The sequence below is a fragment of the Maniola jurtina genome, chromosome 14, assembly GCF_905333055.1.
Source record: "Maniola jurtina chromosome 14, ilManJurt1.1, whole genome shotgun sequence".
Taxonomy (NCBI): Eukaryota; Metazoa; Arthropoda; class Insecta; order Lepidoptera; family Nymphalidae; genus Maniola; species Maniola jurtina.
In genome coordinates this window covers 2,612,105-2,628,030 of record NC_060042.1, presented here as the reverse complement: position 1 = coordinate 2,628,030, position 15,926 = coordinate 2,612,105, and the positions used below count along the sequence as shown (strand labels likewise).

General features: G+C 37.9%; 2 protein-coding genes across 3 annotated transcripts; one reads left to right on the top strand and one right to left on the bottom strand.

The window, feature by feature from the left end:
- Positions 1-382: 382 nt before the first annotated feature.
- LOC123871652 (DNA excision repair protein ERCC-6-like) lies at positions 383-15,760 on the top strand. The gene is made up of 2 exons (XM_045915565.1): positions 383-394; positions 12,898-15,760. Exon 2 carries the CDS (start codon positions 12,917-12,919, stop codon positions 15,740-15,742), a length of 2,826 nt encoding a protein of 941 aa, XP_045771521.1. The 5' UTR covers positions 383-394; positions 12,898-12,916; the 3' UTR covers positions 15,743-15,760.
- Positions 457-11,926, bottom strand: LOC123871650 (protein abnormal spindle). Of its 2 annotated transcripts, XM_045915564.1 has the most exons (9): positions 11,708-11,926; positions 11,407-11,601; positions 10,370-10,564; positions 4,515-9,452; positions 3,830-4,016; positions 3,132-3,313; positions 2,633-2,752; positions 1,901-2,165; positions 457-1,647 (listed from the first exon to the last, which is right to left on the bottom strand). In XM_045915564.1, the coding sequence occupies exons 1-8, from the start codon at positions 11,717-11,719 to the stop codon at positions 1,902-1,904; spliced, it is 6,093 nt and encodes a 2,030-aa protein (XP_045771520.1). In that variant the 5' UTR covers positions 11,720-11,926; the 3' UTR covers positions 457-1,647; position 1,901. The 2 variants fall into 2 exon arrangements, with proteins under 2 accessions (XP_045771520.1, XP_045771519.1); XM_045915563.1 differs by having other exon boundaries at positions 457-2,165.
- Positions 15,761-15,926: the final 166 nt, after the last annotated feature.

Here is a 15,926-nt window from a genome sequence, read left to right as displayed (position 1 = left end):
CATGCCAATTTTTTTCATCCACATTTTCATCTTTAATATAAATATAACGAATACACAAAATATAAACGTGTCTGACCTAATGTACTTATTCTATTCTAAATCATTTTCAAGCACAGTTTCTGTATTATAATATAGGTCTAGGTATAGTATGGGTATAGTATAGTATAGGCGATAGGTCGAGACGGCAATCGGGGCGTGCCCCTGTCTCATACCCCGATTGCCATCGACCTGTCTCATACTATTATACCTAAATATATAATAGACAAACAAAAATAAAACTGTCTGGCTTGGACAGTACGGTTTCTAATGTCTACGTTTAGTTTAAACTATGCTTTATTGTACATCATAAAAAGAAACACAAAAATAAAACATTACACAACAAAAATAGTAAGTAGTACAATTTGGCGGCCTCGCCATCGTTACTGTGTTTCGACGCTCGAATTCTATTAACTGAGAATTCTGTTAACTATTCTACTAATTGAGATGTAAATTCTCATATGGAAATTAATTCAGATTTGTATTAAGGCTGATTTTACAGTGACGCTGACCGTCGGCGCTGATAGTTGAATATTATGCATCATTACACTGATAGCCCAGCGCTTCTGCTGCCATTGAGCGTCACCGAGCTTACGTCCTGATAAGTACAGTAGAAATAAGAAGTGATAATCGTGAGGCACCGGCTGGTCGATTGCGGAAAAACTGCTTCAATGATCTTTATTACAATTTCAATTGTTGTGATTGGCTGAATTTATGGTATTCTTGTTGTAACAATGCATTGTGGGCAATAGTAAGCGAGTGTCAACCAATCAGAGGTAATAGCGATAAAACTGTCATATTATCGCAATCGAGCCCCGGGCATGTTATTGATGAAGTACAATTGAGAAAATGCTTATTAAAAGAATAAAGATTTTAAATAAAGATTTAAAAAAAAAGAATAAAGATGCACAAATGAACGCTATTTATTGTATTTACTTTATTTGGAGACCTACCACAAAATGAAAAAGAATATAGGTAAGCCAGTTTTTATTTAAGACTGAACTTCATGATGATCGGCGCGAGTCCATAGCCACTCTTCGCTGATAGAAACGCGCCGACGGTCAGCGTGACTGTAAAATCGGCCAAAAACGTCCAAATTGAAAAGAAAAGAAAAAGCATTTTGATCAGAAGTGTAATTACACCGTTTTGTTCGCTAGCTCCTCAAATAAAACCTGATTGCTCTAACATTTGTATGCTGTCTGTGTCCACTTTTATAAGCCTAATTTATTGTCCTTATTTTAATGTAAATAACGGGTACGTGAACGTGCCACGATTCATACGATGATTTTGAAATATCGTTATTTCAAAATCATGCGCTTGACCACAATCACACCTGATGGAGAGTGATGATATGACCTAAGATGGAACGCGTTTAACTGTAAGATGAATATTAACTTCTGTTTTAAAGATAAGATTGTAATTAGTAGGAAACACAGATCACGGAAGAGTATCACAGAGAAGCGGAGATAGTTGATACATAGAGCAATGGCGAGTGAGATCTCCAAATGTATGCACTATATGAATCGCGGTACCTACCCGTTATGTACATTATAATACGTTGTTAAACCACAAAATCTCGAATCAACAATGATTATACTTAAGTCTTCAACTGTGACCCATGTGGTTCAAACAAAGAATTAATAGCTATCTAAAGGTCTCAAAATACTGTGGCATGTTTTTTCTCAATAAACAATTTATTTAGCTGCAATAATATCCCACAGTCAATATAGAGTGCTGGCAGCACGTTCAACCTATTCTGTAGAGATTTAGTCATTGTGCTCAATTTGAGCATATTATTGGTATTGATTTTTTAATTGGTAATAAATTTTTAATTGTACTTGTCTTACCATAATAACTATATATAACTATAACCCATAAGCTTCAAACAAAGAATTAATAGCAATTTGAGGATCCTCGAAATACTGTGGCATGTTTTTTCTCACTATCCCATAGTCAGGATCAAGCGCTGGCAGCACGGTACAATTACACCTATTCTGTAGAGATTTATTCATTGAGCTCGATTTGAGTGTAGTCCTATTGTTCTCCATCTTTTTCATTCGATCAACATTTCCTTTGATTGTCACTAGCATTTTGTGGTTCTCCGGCATATGCAGGAACTCAGTTAAATCCTGAAAAGAAAAAAAAACTTGAGGAAAAAAGAAACATGCAAAGTGAAGTTACATTTCATTTAATAAAATCTAACTAGTACGGCTAAGAGTGGTGATAGGCTGAAGACTCTTTTTGGAAGGTCAGGGGGTTTGATCCCTGGCACGGACTTTTAACTTTTCGGAATTATGTGGGTTTTGAGCAATTAAGGGCTGCTTTTTCAATCATCACATAACTTTTATCTGATGAATAAATTTGAGATTTTGAAATTTTTTCTGTAGAAAATCTGTCAAAATTATTCCTTAGATAAAAGTAATTTGTCAATTGAAAAATCGGCTCTAAATGCCACTGGCTTGAACAGTGAAGGAAAATATTCTGCATCTCCATAATGTTCTCAAAAGTGCGTAATGTCTGCCAATTCACACTCAGCCATCATGGTGGACTATGGCCAAAAGCCTAAGAGGAGACTTAATAGAGAGGATTAACATACCTGTTTAACTGCCTCATATTTGGTGAACAGCCAGATGTACGTGCACAGAGTGCAAAACAGCTGTGTCTCCGAGTTGCTGAACCGGAACATTATCCTCAGCGTCTGAGTGATGTGCTCTCTCTGAAACAACAATTGGCGAATTTTATAATCGATTTGCTTCCTCGTTTCTAATATGAACCGCTAGGATATGGAACACCCTTCCAGCTTTCCCTTTTACTTTTAATATAGGTACCTCCAAGTCAAGGGGAATTGTCAAGTTCTAGGCAAGCGCGCTTCATCTTAGGCTGCATCATTACTTGCTACCAGGTCTGATTGCAGTCAAGCGCTAGTCTGTAAATTAAAAAAAACATATCTTCCCGACCGAACTTGGGCCAAGGCGGCCAATCTCCATAGAAATTAGACAACTGTGCAGGATGTATATGTCTTCTTCATCTCGACGCTGGAGGAGGTGCGTACGGACACGTGGTACACTTCGATCTAGTGGAACAGAAGTTCTCACCGCATATATCTTTGGGCCGGTGAGCCGGTAGCGGGCGAGGTTGGCGAGCACGTCGGCGCCGAGCTTCATCACTTCTACACTGGAGATGGAGCGGTTGAGCACGGATATGTACAAATACAAGTGCCGCACTATCGACGGTGCATTGGAATTGTACATCATTGGTAACACTTTCGTCAGGTATTCTGGAACAAATAGATAATAGTAGATTATTATCATTTCATGTAACGCAATATCTTACGTTACGGGCACCGCGATAAATGCCGAGCGTAACGAGCGATCTTAGTATAGCTCTCGAGCGTAGTGAGCGTGTTGCGTCTAGAATACTGAGTCAAGTGAAGAAAAAAAATGATTTATTGTATAAAATGATGTAATTTTTACGTGCGGTTGACTCAAACTAAATATCTATGGCACGAAATACTCGGTTCTTTAAAACATCGTGATAAAAGATGGACGTCCTAAAACAACTGTTCTGTTTGGCGGCTATTTAAAATACGCATGGAAGTAAAGCGAACGTTACTTCCGTCTGTATCTAAAGAAAAGAAAAGATCTGAGTTACTGAAGTCACATAACAAAAAATAGATCCCAAAAGAAGAAAGAAAATCTTTGTTGCGTTCCCACCAAGTCTTCTGTCGCGACTGCAGCGCGCCGTCCCGCCTGCGACGTACTAGCCCAAAAGAAGAAAGCTCTTAGACACTTACGGACAATCTTGAAGGCGCGTATGACACTATCAATGTCGGGCATCTGGAAGATCACTCGAAGAGCTTCTTGGTTGCGTTCCCGCAGCGTCTTCTGCCGCGATTGAAGCGCGCCGCCGCGCCAGCGATGTCGCAACGCCGCCGCGCGCTCGCCGGCCCGTGAGCGAACCATGTTTCCGACGAACAGGGCCTAGACAGACAACTTTTTTTTAGGCTTCGGTACCTCCAGAGAAAAAAACCGGAAGTAAATCCATAAAATGTAAAGACGCGAAAACGTGAATAAACAAAAGGAAATGAAAGAAATAAGTAATTTCAGGATTTTTCATCAATTTAAAAAAATCTCCTTGGCTAAACCTCTCGAATAGTAGGCGGATATCCCGCTAGGCTATCACAGCTTAAAATAAAATGTATAAGTGTAATGGCATGTCATAATTTAACATTCTTGGAATATTAAAAAAAAATGTTCTGATTTGGCAGAATTATGGGATAGATATAAACTAAATAGGCTAGCGCATAACTGAGTAGGCTCCTGCAGTAGTGGAGCGGTGCGGGAGGGTGACAGTTGTCACAAGTTGACGAATCACTGAGTTCTCGCGTCACGTCATCACACCCCTCCCGCACCGCTCCGCTTCCACAGGAACTTACTCAGTTATGCGTTATGACTGAAGTATGGGATAAAATTACTAACCTGAATCTTTGAAGCAGCCCAGTTCCTCCTCTGTTCTTCCTTTAGTTGTAATAATTTCTCTTTTTTAGTTTTGAACTCTTTGCGCGCCAAATATCCTCTGAGAGCGGCTTGCAATTTCAAAATCAGTCTTCTCTTTTGCAAGAATTCGCAACGAATCAGTCGCGTGATCAACTTGTTTCTCCATAAAGTCTGAACGAATATTAGTTTTTCACGGAATCGCTTGTACCGCGATTGTGCCAAGTATCGCCGGACATTCTTTTGAATACATATCGCAGCTTCTTCTCTACGTTTCTGCATAACAGCTCTGTGTTCCTGCACAACAGCTCTGAATCTCTTGCGACAAACATACGCCCGGAATTTTCTCTGTAAAGTAATCACTTTTGTTCTAATATTGACAAATTTCGAGCGACATTCGTTTCGTTGTTGGTTGGATTTGTACCACGTCTCTATTTTGTTAACTGCTAATTTTTTCGCCATCATTCGGGCTTCGTTTTTAGCTCTGATGCAGCGTTGAATAAAAATGGTCGCAGTTCGTAATTGGATGTAAGAATTACGTTCAGCTTTCATTTTTTTGTATTCTCTCCAGCGTTTTTGAATAATTATTGCAGCGAATCTTATTCTCATATACGTTTCCCTTTGTTTCTTGCCGATCAAACATGCCCTGAAGAACTGTTGTATTATCATACATGCGTCAACTGTTTTTGTATACTTTGCCCTTTCTTGCAACATCATTCGGCGAGCTCTGAATCGTCTTTGGATCACTATGGCAGCAGAGCGTTTTTGCAAGAAAGATGATCTTTCCACGCGCATCGCCATTAAGGCTCTGAATCTTTGTTGAATGGTCGTACAAGCTTGTTTCGTTTTTAGATACCACTGTTTTACCTCTTGTGTCTTTTTTGAGGATCTAAACCATCTTTGAATCCGTATCGCCGCTTCTTTTTGTTTGAGATATATTTGCCGCTGTTTTTTTCCTTCCAAGTGTGCCCTAAAAGCTTTCTGAATAGTAATGCAGGCGGATTTTAATTTAATGTATTTTAGCCTTTCTTCGCGCATTTTAAGCAAAGCTCTGAATCTCCTCTGTATAATGAGTGCAGCCTTTTGTAATTCATGATATTTGTACAGTGCTTCTCTCATTAAAATCTTAGCTCTGTATCGTCTTTGCAATATTAGCACTGAATTTCTCAGAGCCAAATAGGCATTCCTTTCGCGTCGCATTGCTAATAAGCTACGGTATCGAGTTTGTACGAGTATCACAGACTTTCTTAGTAGCAGATACTGGCTCCTTTGAATCTTCTTTTGCAAGTATGCTCTGAAATGTCTTTGTATAAGTATAGCGGCATTTCTTTGTAAAACATATTTTGCTCTTTCTAATTTCATGGCTTGATAGGCTCTCATATGATTTTGGATAACGACTGCGGCATTACGTATTTTCAAATAGTTAGCCCTATCCTTTTTCATCGCTTGATTTGCTCGGATTTTTCTCTGCAACTTTAGAATTATATTGCGTTGCCGTAGATATTCTGTTCGCACTTTATTGCGTCTGTAGCATGCTTGGAGTTTTATTGTGGTCTCTTTTAATTTCAAATAATACATCATATCCCTTCTCATCATAATCAGACTTATGTAATACTTTTCTAGGGTCAATACAGATTTTTTCAACTGCTTGTAATATTTGCGTTGCTTGCTCATCCTATAATAATTTTGAATGAGAATAGCACTACTTCTTTTCGCAGCAAAATTTTGCATCACTTTTCTAATCAGAACTTTGCCCCTGTATTTGCGCTGAATTAAAGTGACAGCCCTTTTAAGCCTACAGTATTGCTTCTGTGCTAAGAACCGTCTAACAACACTTTGAATTAGTATCACTTTTCTTTTGGTAGTTTTGTATCGCTTAACACACAGCCACCGCCTGAAATGGGCTTGTATTAATGTCGCCGATTTACGCCTCAGTTCTTCTCTTTGAGATCGTAATATCTGAAGCGCTTCTATCGCCTGCCGCTTTAATTTTACACATTTTAACCACTCTGAAATCGTATTAGCGCTCGATTTTAGTTTTCTGAACCGGGTGCGGCAGAGCCACATGCGCCAATATTTTTGTAAAATAATGGCCGCAGTAGTCATTTTATACATTTGATGTTCGACCATGCGATTATACTGAATCCGCCGCCACCAATACTGGATTGTACTCGCGGCTTTGTTCCGTCGCTCGAGCAACTTCTCTTCTTCCTTTCGTTTCTGTACTATGACTTCGTATTTCTTTCGCCACCAGATCTGTATGACGTTGGCCGATTTCTCAAACAGCGGTGCGCGGAGCACATGTATCAGTTGCCATAGAAGGGACAAGGTCTTTTCCCTGTGGCCGTCTGCGATGTCGGCCGCCGATATGTCTCCGCTGATAGCAAAGTTGGCATCCTTCAGCGCATTCAGGGCCACTTGTACGTTGTGGATCTTTTGGAGGCGCGATATCGCCGGCGTGCGAAGTTGGTACAACAGACCACTTCTCATCAATATTATCTCCATTACTTTGGTCAATCGAACTCCGTCCCGAAGATCAACTGCTATGTTGTTAACGGCATATATATACTCGTCCAGGTAGGATTGCTTGTGGCTCACGACGTAGCCGAGCGGTCGAAGATGTTTAGTGATGTCACCGATTCCCGCGATAAGCTCTTTAGTGAAATTAATTAGAATCGCCTTGCTGTCTTTGTGGAGCGCATTTCTCCGGAATAAACAGGGATCGTGCGGTATAAGTTTTTTCTGTTTGGCTTGGTCCAAGAAGAACACTAAGATAAAAAATTTTTTGAGAGTGAATTTTTTTATAGCTTCCATGTAAGCGGGCAGAAGCATATTGGGAGCAGATGATTTCGAATTTTTATTCTTCAAAAACGGATTTTTGAACATTCGTTGAATAATAAAAGTAGTTAAACCCTCGATGTCATTGTTAGACTTTAGGGGCAAGACGACGCCGTAGATCGCTTCGAGGCCGATACGAAGCCACAATGGATTGTAAGAGAGGATGATCTCCAATATTAGTTTTTGAAGTCCAATGTCTAAATGAAGATTCTTATCGCTTCTGATAGCGATTAGTTTCTTTTCTATTTGTGCTTGTAACTTATCGAACACTTGGGTATTTTCAGGGCTACGTAACAAAACCCGAGCCGATCGTCGCAAACTTTCCAATCGATGGCTGTCGTGATACGTACTGCATACTTTCTCCGTTGTAGGAGCAAGGGGCACTTCCTTGTTTCGGTTTTCAATCCATGCTTTCCCTACATCAATTTTTTGCTCTACATTACTGTTCAAATCTGCCGGTGGAGTCAAAACATAATTCAGCCACCTCTTGAATTCTTTTTCGAAATTTGCTACAGCTTCCTTGTCATAGTAATATGTTGAAGACAAAAATGGGTCAACAGTGGAAGACTGAGAATAAACGTTTCCAACATAATTTACATAGCTGCTATTTGTTTCTATGGTTCTGTTTTTTTTGTTACTCAGTAATTCTTTGTTAGAGATTGTTGCCCTCCGTTTTGTAGGTTTTTTGACCATAGGAGCAGGCGTTTTCCACAGCGCCGGTTCTGCTCTAACGTCTCTCTTCGACCACGTCGATGGCTGACTCATAGATACTGAAGATAGATTATTAGGTCTATCGAAAGTTAAATCGAACGTAAAAGTTTCGGCGTGTTTATCCACTCTATCCAAAAATTTCGTTTCTGAAAATTGCACACTTTCTTCCAGTATGGGCTGTAGAGGCAGACTTTCTTGCGGTATAGACCGTAAAGGAGGCGTCAACGAGCGAGGGGGTGATCTGACATCTGCACGTAGATCGTTGTGCCAGGGATAAAGATCAGGCATAGCTAGGTAATTCCTTTCATTCAATTCCCTAAAATTTTGCTGTTCTTTAAAAAGTGATTGGCGGCACATTTTCGGATATGCCTCTTTTGCTACAGGTGGACAGTTCTGGAACTCGGAACAGTTTTTGTTGACGCGATAGTCGAGCGGCGTGAGAGGAGAATCTTTTGTGTAGGTGTCGGAACTTAGTTTTGAGTTCATATTATGCGAGTCATCGACGATTTCGTGAGTTTCATTATTTATTTTGGGCAAAATTTTTCTTTCGGTTGAAAATCTTTGTGGGAAAAAAGACAATTCACTGATTCGCGAAACATCTGTGTTGATTGAAAAATTTGGACTGTTCATGTCTGTTGGAGAAGATGTATTTGGAATCTTTTTGTTAGTCATTACTGGCGACTCAATGTATTGAGCGTTATGCGCGAGATTATCTGTCGCCAGCCACTTGATATTCTGCTGGGGCGATGTGACGAATATAGTCGAATGACTCTTGTTTTCTTTATTGCTACTTTTGATGTCTACACTATCATCGAAATCACTCTCAGAGTTGACACTTATTATTATTTTAGGACCTATTTCTAGTTTTTCATTTTTAGATGGAACTCTTTGGGCAATATCACTTTTAAGTGGAGTGAAAGTGATATTGTCAAATACGTCCGAAAGAGAAGCTTCACGTGCTTGTTTGTTCAACGGTTTTAACACATTGTTGGGTATAGGTTGTGATTTTTCAGCTCCAAATGTGCTGGAAGATTTGTTGTAAGTGTCGTGTGAAATAACTGGTTTTGGACGAACCACGTTCGAAAAGATTTCCGACGTATTAAAATCTAAGCTTGATTGTGAATCGAAAGGGCATTTTCGATAATTGTTTGTATCCATTGAATAGTCAGCAGGGTAGTTATTTTCTTTGTTCATAGCACTGCCAACTTTATACTGGGTTGATTTTACAATGTCAACAGTATGCACTGTTACAGTGCTATGAATAGCTTCCCACTTCTTTTTGTAGATAGCGACAGGTGACTTCTTCTTTGCTGGTTTTTTCTTGTTTTTTCCGGGAGAAGTTTTATATTTTGGCAGATTCTTGCTTTTGGTGGGCTGAAAACAAGCAAGAAGGAAATTTGAATATAGCACAGAGCACTGGGTACGGAATGGTGAGGGATGACAAAGACTAACAACCAGGGGTGGCAGTGCTCTTGGAAAAAGGTCTATATTCAGCAATGGAAGGATCAGCTTTGGAAATTCGAATTTGACCTTTTAGTTTCCTCCATATCTTCTATTCAATTCAATTTCGTTTTATGGCGCTGCACCAGTCCTCCATGTCTTAGACTTTAGAGAGCATGTTAATCTGTCAGTTCCAGTTATTCAATGACATCACTACTCATATAATAAATGCAAAAATGAGTTTGTTTGTTGGTGTCATATATGAAAACTACATCATTTGTTTGCCTTTTTGTGAATGGGTAGATAAAAACGATTGTTAATAACTGTCATAGTGTGCTACCTAGCTCAATAAACGTTCTTTTTTTTTAACTAATAGTGTAGCACAAAAACTGTAGCAAAATATTAGGGACTTTTGTCCTCCGCTGACAATAGCACCTTGTCTGCGCGGCCCTTGTAGTTTCATCCAGTCCATCTGTTTGTCTGTGTATCACAGCCATTTTTAAAAATAAACAGCTGTTAAGTTGAAAATTTGAAAAGTTATTGAAAATTACTGTTATTATACACTACATACATTAGAGATATTTAGATTTTGAAAAAATCTTTACCTTCTTAATTTTATATATTTTTTATCCTCCTATGGTTGCTCACAATCAGAAATTGAGAGAAACACTAATATGTGAATTGAATTTAAATTTTATGAATATTGGTATTTCCAACTGTAGTTTGCACAAAACTTTGAGCATTTCTCTCTCTTTCAAGGATTTAACAGCATAAACATAACAATCTATACTAATAATTAAAATTGAAGTGTCATCTAGTTTAAAATAAAAAGTTAACTTTTAATACACTACCAGGAGAGATTTCATGACAACAATGATATCATGTCGTCCTCGGTTGTCATTTGTGAAACGTATGGTTTCTCTTTGAGATACAAGCTGTGTGGGCGTCCACTGCATGGTCACACAGTAGCATGTCTCTGGCTCCACTTCCAAGCATTCTGGCAAATCTATGATTAATCCTGGGGGCAGGGACTTGCTCAGGGATAGCTGTGAAAAGGGTAAAATATATTAGGAAAAATACTGTATATATTAGTATACACTATACACGTTGCAATATTAGAGTCAAGCCATATAATGCGTTGACGGACGGATGGACAGACAGAGAACAAAGTGATCCTATAAGGGTACCACTTTTTCTTCTGAGGTATGGAAACCTGATAAATAACTAACTGTATCATTACTTCCTTAATTAATTTCCTATTGGCATTTACTGTTCACACATTTTGGAACCCAATGGAATGGAAAAAAAAAACAAGAAGAACCATCAAGAAACTGGGGTGATGATATTCACTGATGCTGTATCCTACTTCCTACTATTGTTATCTGAATATTTACTAAGTAAATGAATGTGCTGGAAAATTGTGTTTATAGTCTTCAATTTGTCAATACCCTAAAGCCTAAAGAGGAAAGTCTTTAATGAGTGTGTCCTACCTGTGACAACGTATGACTAAGCAACTTTGAACTTGTGGACAACCACAAGTTCAAAGTTGCTTAGTGTGCTTTGGAGTGGAGTTTGTTGAGTGTCTCTCTGAGGGATAAAATCTGTAACGAGGAAATCCTTAGGAGAATGTAAGTTGACAGACATAGCTAAACAAATTAGCAAGCTAAAGTGGCAGTGGGCAGGCTGTGGTAACTGGGGCAGACGGTTTCTGGAGTGGTCTATAACCCGCTGGACTGACGACCTTAAAAAAGTAGCGCGAAGTGGGTGGATGTGGCAGACGGTGGACCATGTGTCGTGGCGTGTTCTGGAGAAAGCCTATGTCTAGCAGTGGACGCAAACAGGCTGATTAATTAAAAGGAAGTCATACGAATGTATACTAAATTTTTACCTGTTGCGATTGTTTGGATGGATTTAACACTTCCAATTTTTTTTCACAAGTTGTTCCAACAATAACATTTTCGAAAACTACTTGAGGAGGTTTCGAAAAGGGTGCCAGAATCAGTCTCGGAAGTTCTTCTGGCACTCCTTTATGGACTATATCTTTCTTCCGAGTTCTTTTCACAATCTCCGGTGTGTTTTCAATCTGTAATTTATGTAAAAGCAGTTAAAATAGATAAATAGAGCCACTGAAATAAAGCTTTGTTATAACTTAAAATAAGTTGTAAAGTTGTATTTGAATTATTACGTACCTCAAAATACATTTTTGTACGAAATTGCAATGCTAAGTCAATTAAATCATTAACTATGAAATAATGTAGATCATCAAATTATAAAGTTTTCTTTAATTTTTGTTCACTAGCACCATCCTTTTTCCAAATGTCCAAAACCATCCAAAACTAATTTTCAAAAGTAAAAATAACGGACAAAACATGGATAGAACAAAGTGAACAAAACCATAGACAAAACCAAACCATCATCGATTCTGAGCAATTGTCCAGTGCAGGGGTAGTAGGTAACATTGATACAATAAGTATACGTCCCCCATTTTACGTCTCCTAAGATATGACCATGACCATTAGGATGTGACCGGAGGGATCACAAAAATAGTCTACAATTGTCAACTTTGAATCGTATTATTTTTATTATTTTATTTTGATTTCATTAGAAAGGCCATTATTTAGACTATTATTTATCTATAGGACCAGAAATAAATTTTTAAAAATTCTGACTCGCAACCATAGACTAAAGAAAGAATAGAAACTTTAGTGTTGCCAGTGTATAGACTTAGCCGCTAGATTTGACGACATTTCGAAGAGGCAAGTAACTTTTTATTCATTTTTTGCGTCAAAAAACATATAGCCACTTTTGAAAAGTGCCTTTGTTAAAAAAATATTTGCTCATGAAATTGAGATCTCGGGCTTACAGGATATTATTGCACCTCCAAGAATCAGCCTGACTTGCTCCTAAAAGTCAGTTCTTATAAATGTATTTATCTATCGGTTATGGCATGATTTCAACTGACATATAATTAGGTATTATTGACGATGAAGTTAATTAAAACTAATTACTGATTGATACTCGTTTTTATTTTTCTATCAAGTCTTATTAGCCAACAAAAAATTGCATTTTTTGTATTGGTTTTTCATTCAGATTTCAGCAACTTCTAGCGAATTTTAAGTTTTTTCGGCGACTTTTCGAAGGCGTTGTAACGACAAACGGATTTAAAGAGTTTGCAACACTGTAACTAACTATATAATATTCCAGAGCACAGAGTATTTCTAATTTCTTGTTTGTATCCTATTTTTTTATTTATAAAAAAAGCGGAGTGTTTTTTTTTTTTTGGTGATTTTAATAATTAAAACTTGTCTGCTGTTTTAACTTTTAATTTACTACCTATAAGATTTCAAAAGTTATCTGTTTATATAGTAGACATGCCAAGTACATTATAACTTTTGAACATGGTTGATGTATTTCTTAATAAATATTTGGAAACTCAATTGGCCCTCACAAAACAAAAACAAGAAGAGAAACAAACCGCTGAGAACTCAGTGTCCCTGAAAAGCAAGAAAGCAGCCGATCGAATTTCAAAAATACAAGACAAAAATTATCAGAAAAAGGAAATTAGTGAAAAGTTTGATAGTAAATATCAACCTGGCGCCTCCGCAGACAAACACGAGGAAGATGAAGAATATTTACCATCTTGTGATGAAGATGAAGACATTCCTTGCCCATCCTTAGCTGCACCATCACGCACCAAACAAAATAACCTCAAGAAAATAGTTGACGATGGAGATACAAATCTGTACAACGAAAGAGTAGAAACTTGGAGAAACAGCCTTAAAACAGCGTCTTCAGGAAATTATGACGGAGTTTATAGCTCTGCAGACATACAGTATGTTCTAGATGGTAACAAAGATCCTGAAGCAAAACATGAATTGCAAAATGGATTGTGTGTTCCAAATTATATATGGAAGCAGTTGTATAAATATCAAAGGATAGGAGTTAAGTGGTTATGGGAGCTGCATCAGGTGCAATCTGGAGGGTTACTCGGGGATGAAATGGGATTAGGTAAAACAGTTCAATTTATTGCTTTCCTGGCTGGTTTATGTGGGACTGATAAAGGATCTTGGGGTGGTCTCGGACCCTCAATAATAGTAGCACCTGCAACAGTTATTTACCAGTGGGTTTCTCATTTCCATTTCTGGTGCCCGCAGCTGAGAGTTGCTGTCCTACACCACTCCGGGTCTCATGGTGGAAATCATAATAAACTGATAAGAGATCTACATTTATCTCATGGTATTTTATTGATCACATATGCTGGCATTGTTAAGTATATTAATGATTTGCTGTCCCGGAAGTGGCATTATATTATTTTAGATGAGGGTCATAAAATTAGGAACCCTGACACTCAAGTTAGCAAGCTGGTTAAAAAGTTTGATACACCTCACAAGATTATTATAACTGGGTCCCCTATGCAGAATAGCTTGCAGGAACTTTGGTCGCTCTTTGACTTCATGAGGCCAGGTCTACTGGGCACCTATGCTGCTTTCATGGAACATTTTGCTGTTCCCATAACTCAAGGAGGGTATGCAAATGCTACTGAGTACCAAGAAGCGATCGCTCTAGAAATTGCTAAAGCTCTCAAAGATATGATCACACCTTACATGTTGAGGAGAACAAAAGCTGAAGTCCAGGAGCATATTCATTTGCCTGAAAAAAATGAACAAGTTCTATTTTGTGCCCTTTCTAAAGAACAAAGAGACTTGTACATGGGGTATCTCACGAGTGGAACAGTCCGAAGTATTTTAGACAGAGACTCAAAATATGGAGATCCATTAAGAGCTAGAGTTTTAGTTGCCTTGTCCACGCTTAGGAAACTATGTAATCATCCTGATCTGTACTTGTATGAAGCACAAGAAGAAAATGAACAAATAGACGAGGAAACATTCGGTCACTGGAGGAGATCTGGGAAAATGTCTGTGGTTCATTCTCTGCTAAAAATTTGGCTCAAGCAGGGTCACAGGACTCTTATTTTTTCACAATCTCGAGCAATGCTCTGCATATTGGAGCAGCATTTACTAAAACATGAATTTAAATATTTAAAAATGGATGGTACTGTAAGTGTGAGTCTGAGGCAGAACTTGATTAAAACATTTAACGAAAATCCTGAATATTTAGTTTTTCTTGCTACTACGAGAGTTGGTGGACTTGGTGTGAATTTGACAGGGGCTGACAGAGTTATCATATATGATCCAGATTGGAACCCAGCCACTGACAATCAAGCCAAAGAGAGAGCCTGGAGAATTGGCCAGAATAGAAATGTTACAGTTTATAGATTGCTATCAGCGGGCACGATTGAAGAAAAAATATATCAGAGACAGATCTTTAAAAATTTCTTAAGTAACAAAATATTGATAGATCCTAATCAGAAGAATGTGTTAACAACCAGCACTCTGCAGGGCTTGTTCACTCTAGAAGACTTAAATGGTGAAGGTGATACAGAGACAGCTGCTTTATTTAAACATACAAAGGTAGATCTCGCTGAGCAATCTAAGATAAAAAGTAAAAATAAGATTACTAAAAGTATCTCATATTCTAAAAGGAAAATAGAAGAAATGAAAAAAAGAGCTAAGGAAATCAGTAAAAAATTTAAAACAGAATTACAAACAGTGACACAAGAAGATCCTCGTGAGAAATATAAGAAAAAAAGAGAATCAATACTTAATCCACCGATAGTTGAAGAACCACAAGTAAATATAATTGATGATAAAGTTACAGATGTTCCATTTCAGAATGTGCTCTCTGAATTAGACATTATTAGTAAGCATACAAAAGTAAATTATGAACAAAAATTACTTAAAGAGGTACTAAGTAGTCAAGAGAAAGTTGAAGAAGTAAAGGATTTACTGCCTGAAGATGGAGAAATAGTTACTGATGAAAAACAGGATGATTTGGAGACAGCACAGCCCAGTTCTTCAATAGCAGATGATGACAAAATCCTCACCAAGGCAAGAAAAAGAAAGAACTCATCATTACTTTCAGAATTAGAAAATGTGGTGTCTATTAAAAAAGTAAAAAAGAAGAAGGATAAAATGGATAAGGAACAGAGTCTCAACGATGATGATTATGTTCTAAGCAAGCTTTTTGCCAAATCAACTGTTAAGAATGCCTTACATCACGATGTAGTCGTGGGATTAGCAGAGAAGGAGAAAAGGCACAGGATGAAAGAGGAAGCAATTAGAACAGCTAAAAAAGCTGTAAAAGCAATAAAGTTTTCTTCTTAATAAATATTTGTAATACAAAAACCTATTTGTTTTTTTTAATAATATATCATAAACTAGAGGATGCCCGCGACTTCGCGTGGTTTTGGGTTTTTACTTTTTAAAGATCCTGTGGGAACTGTTTGATTTTCTGGGATAAAAAGTTGCCTATCTACAGGCACGCAAGCTACTTCGGTACCACAAATCG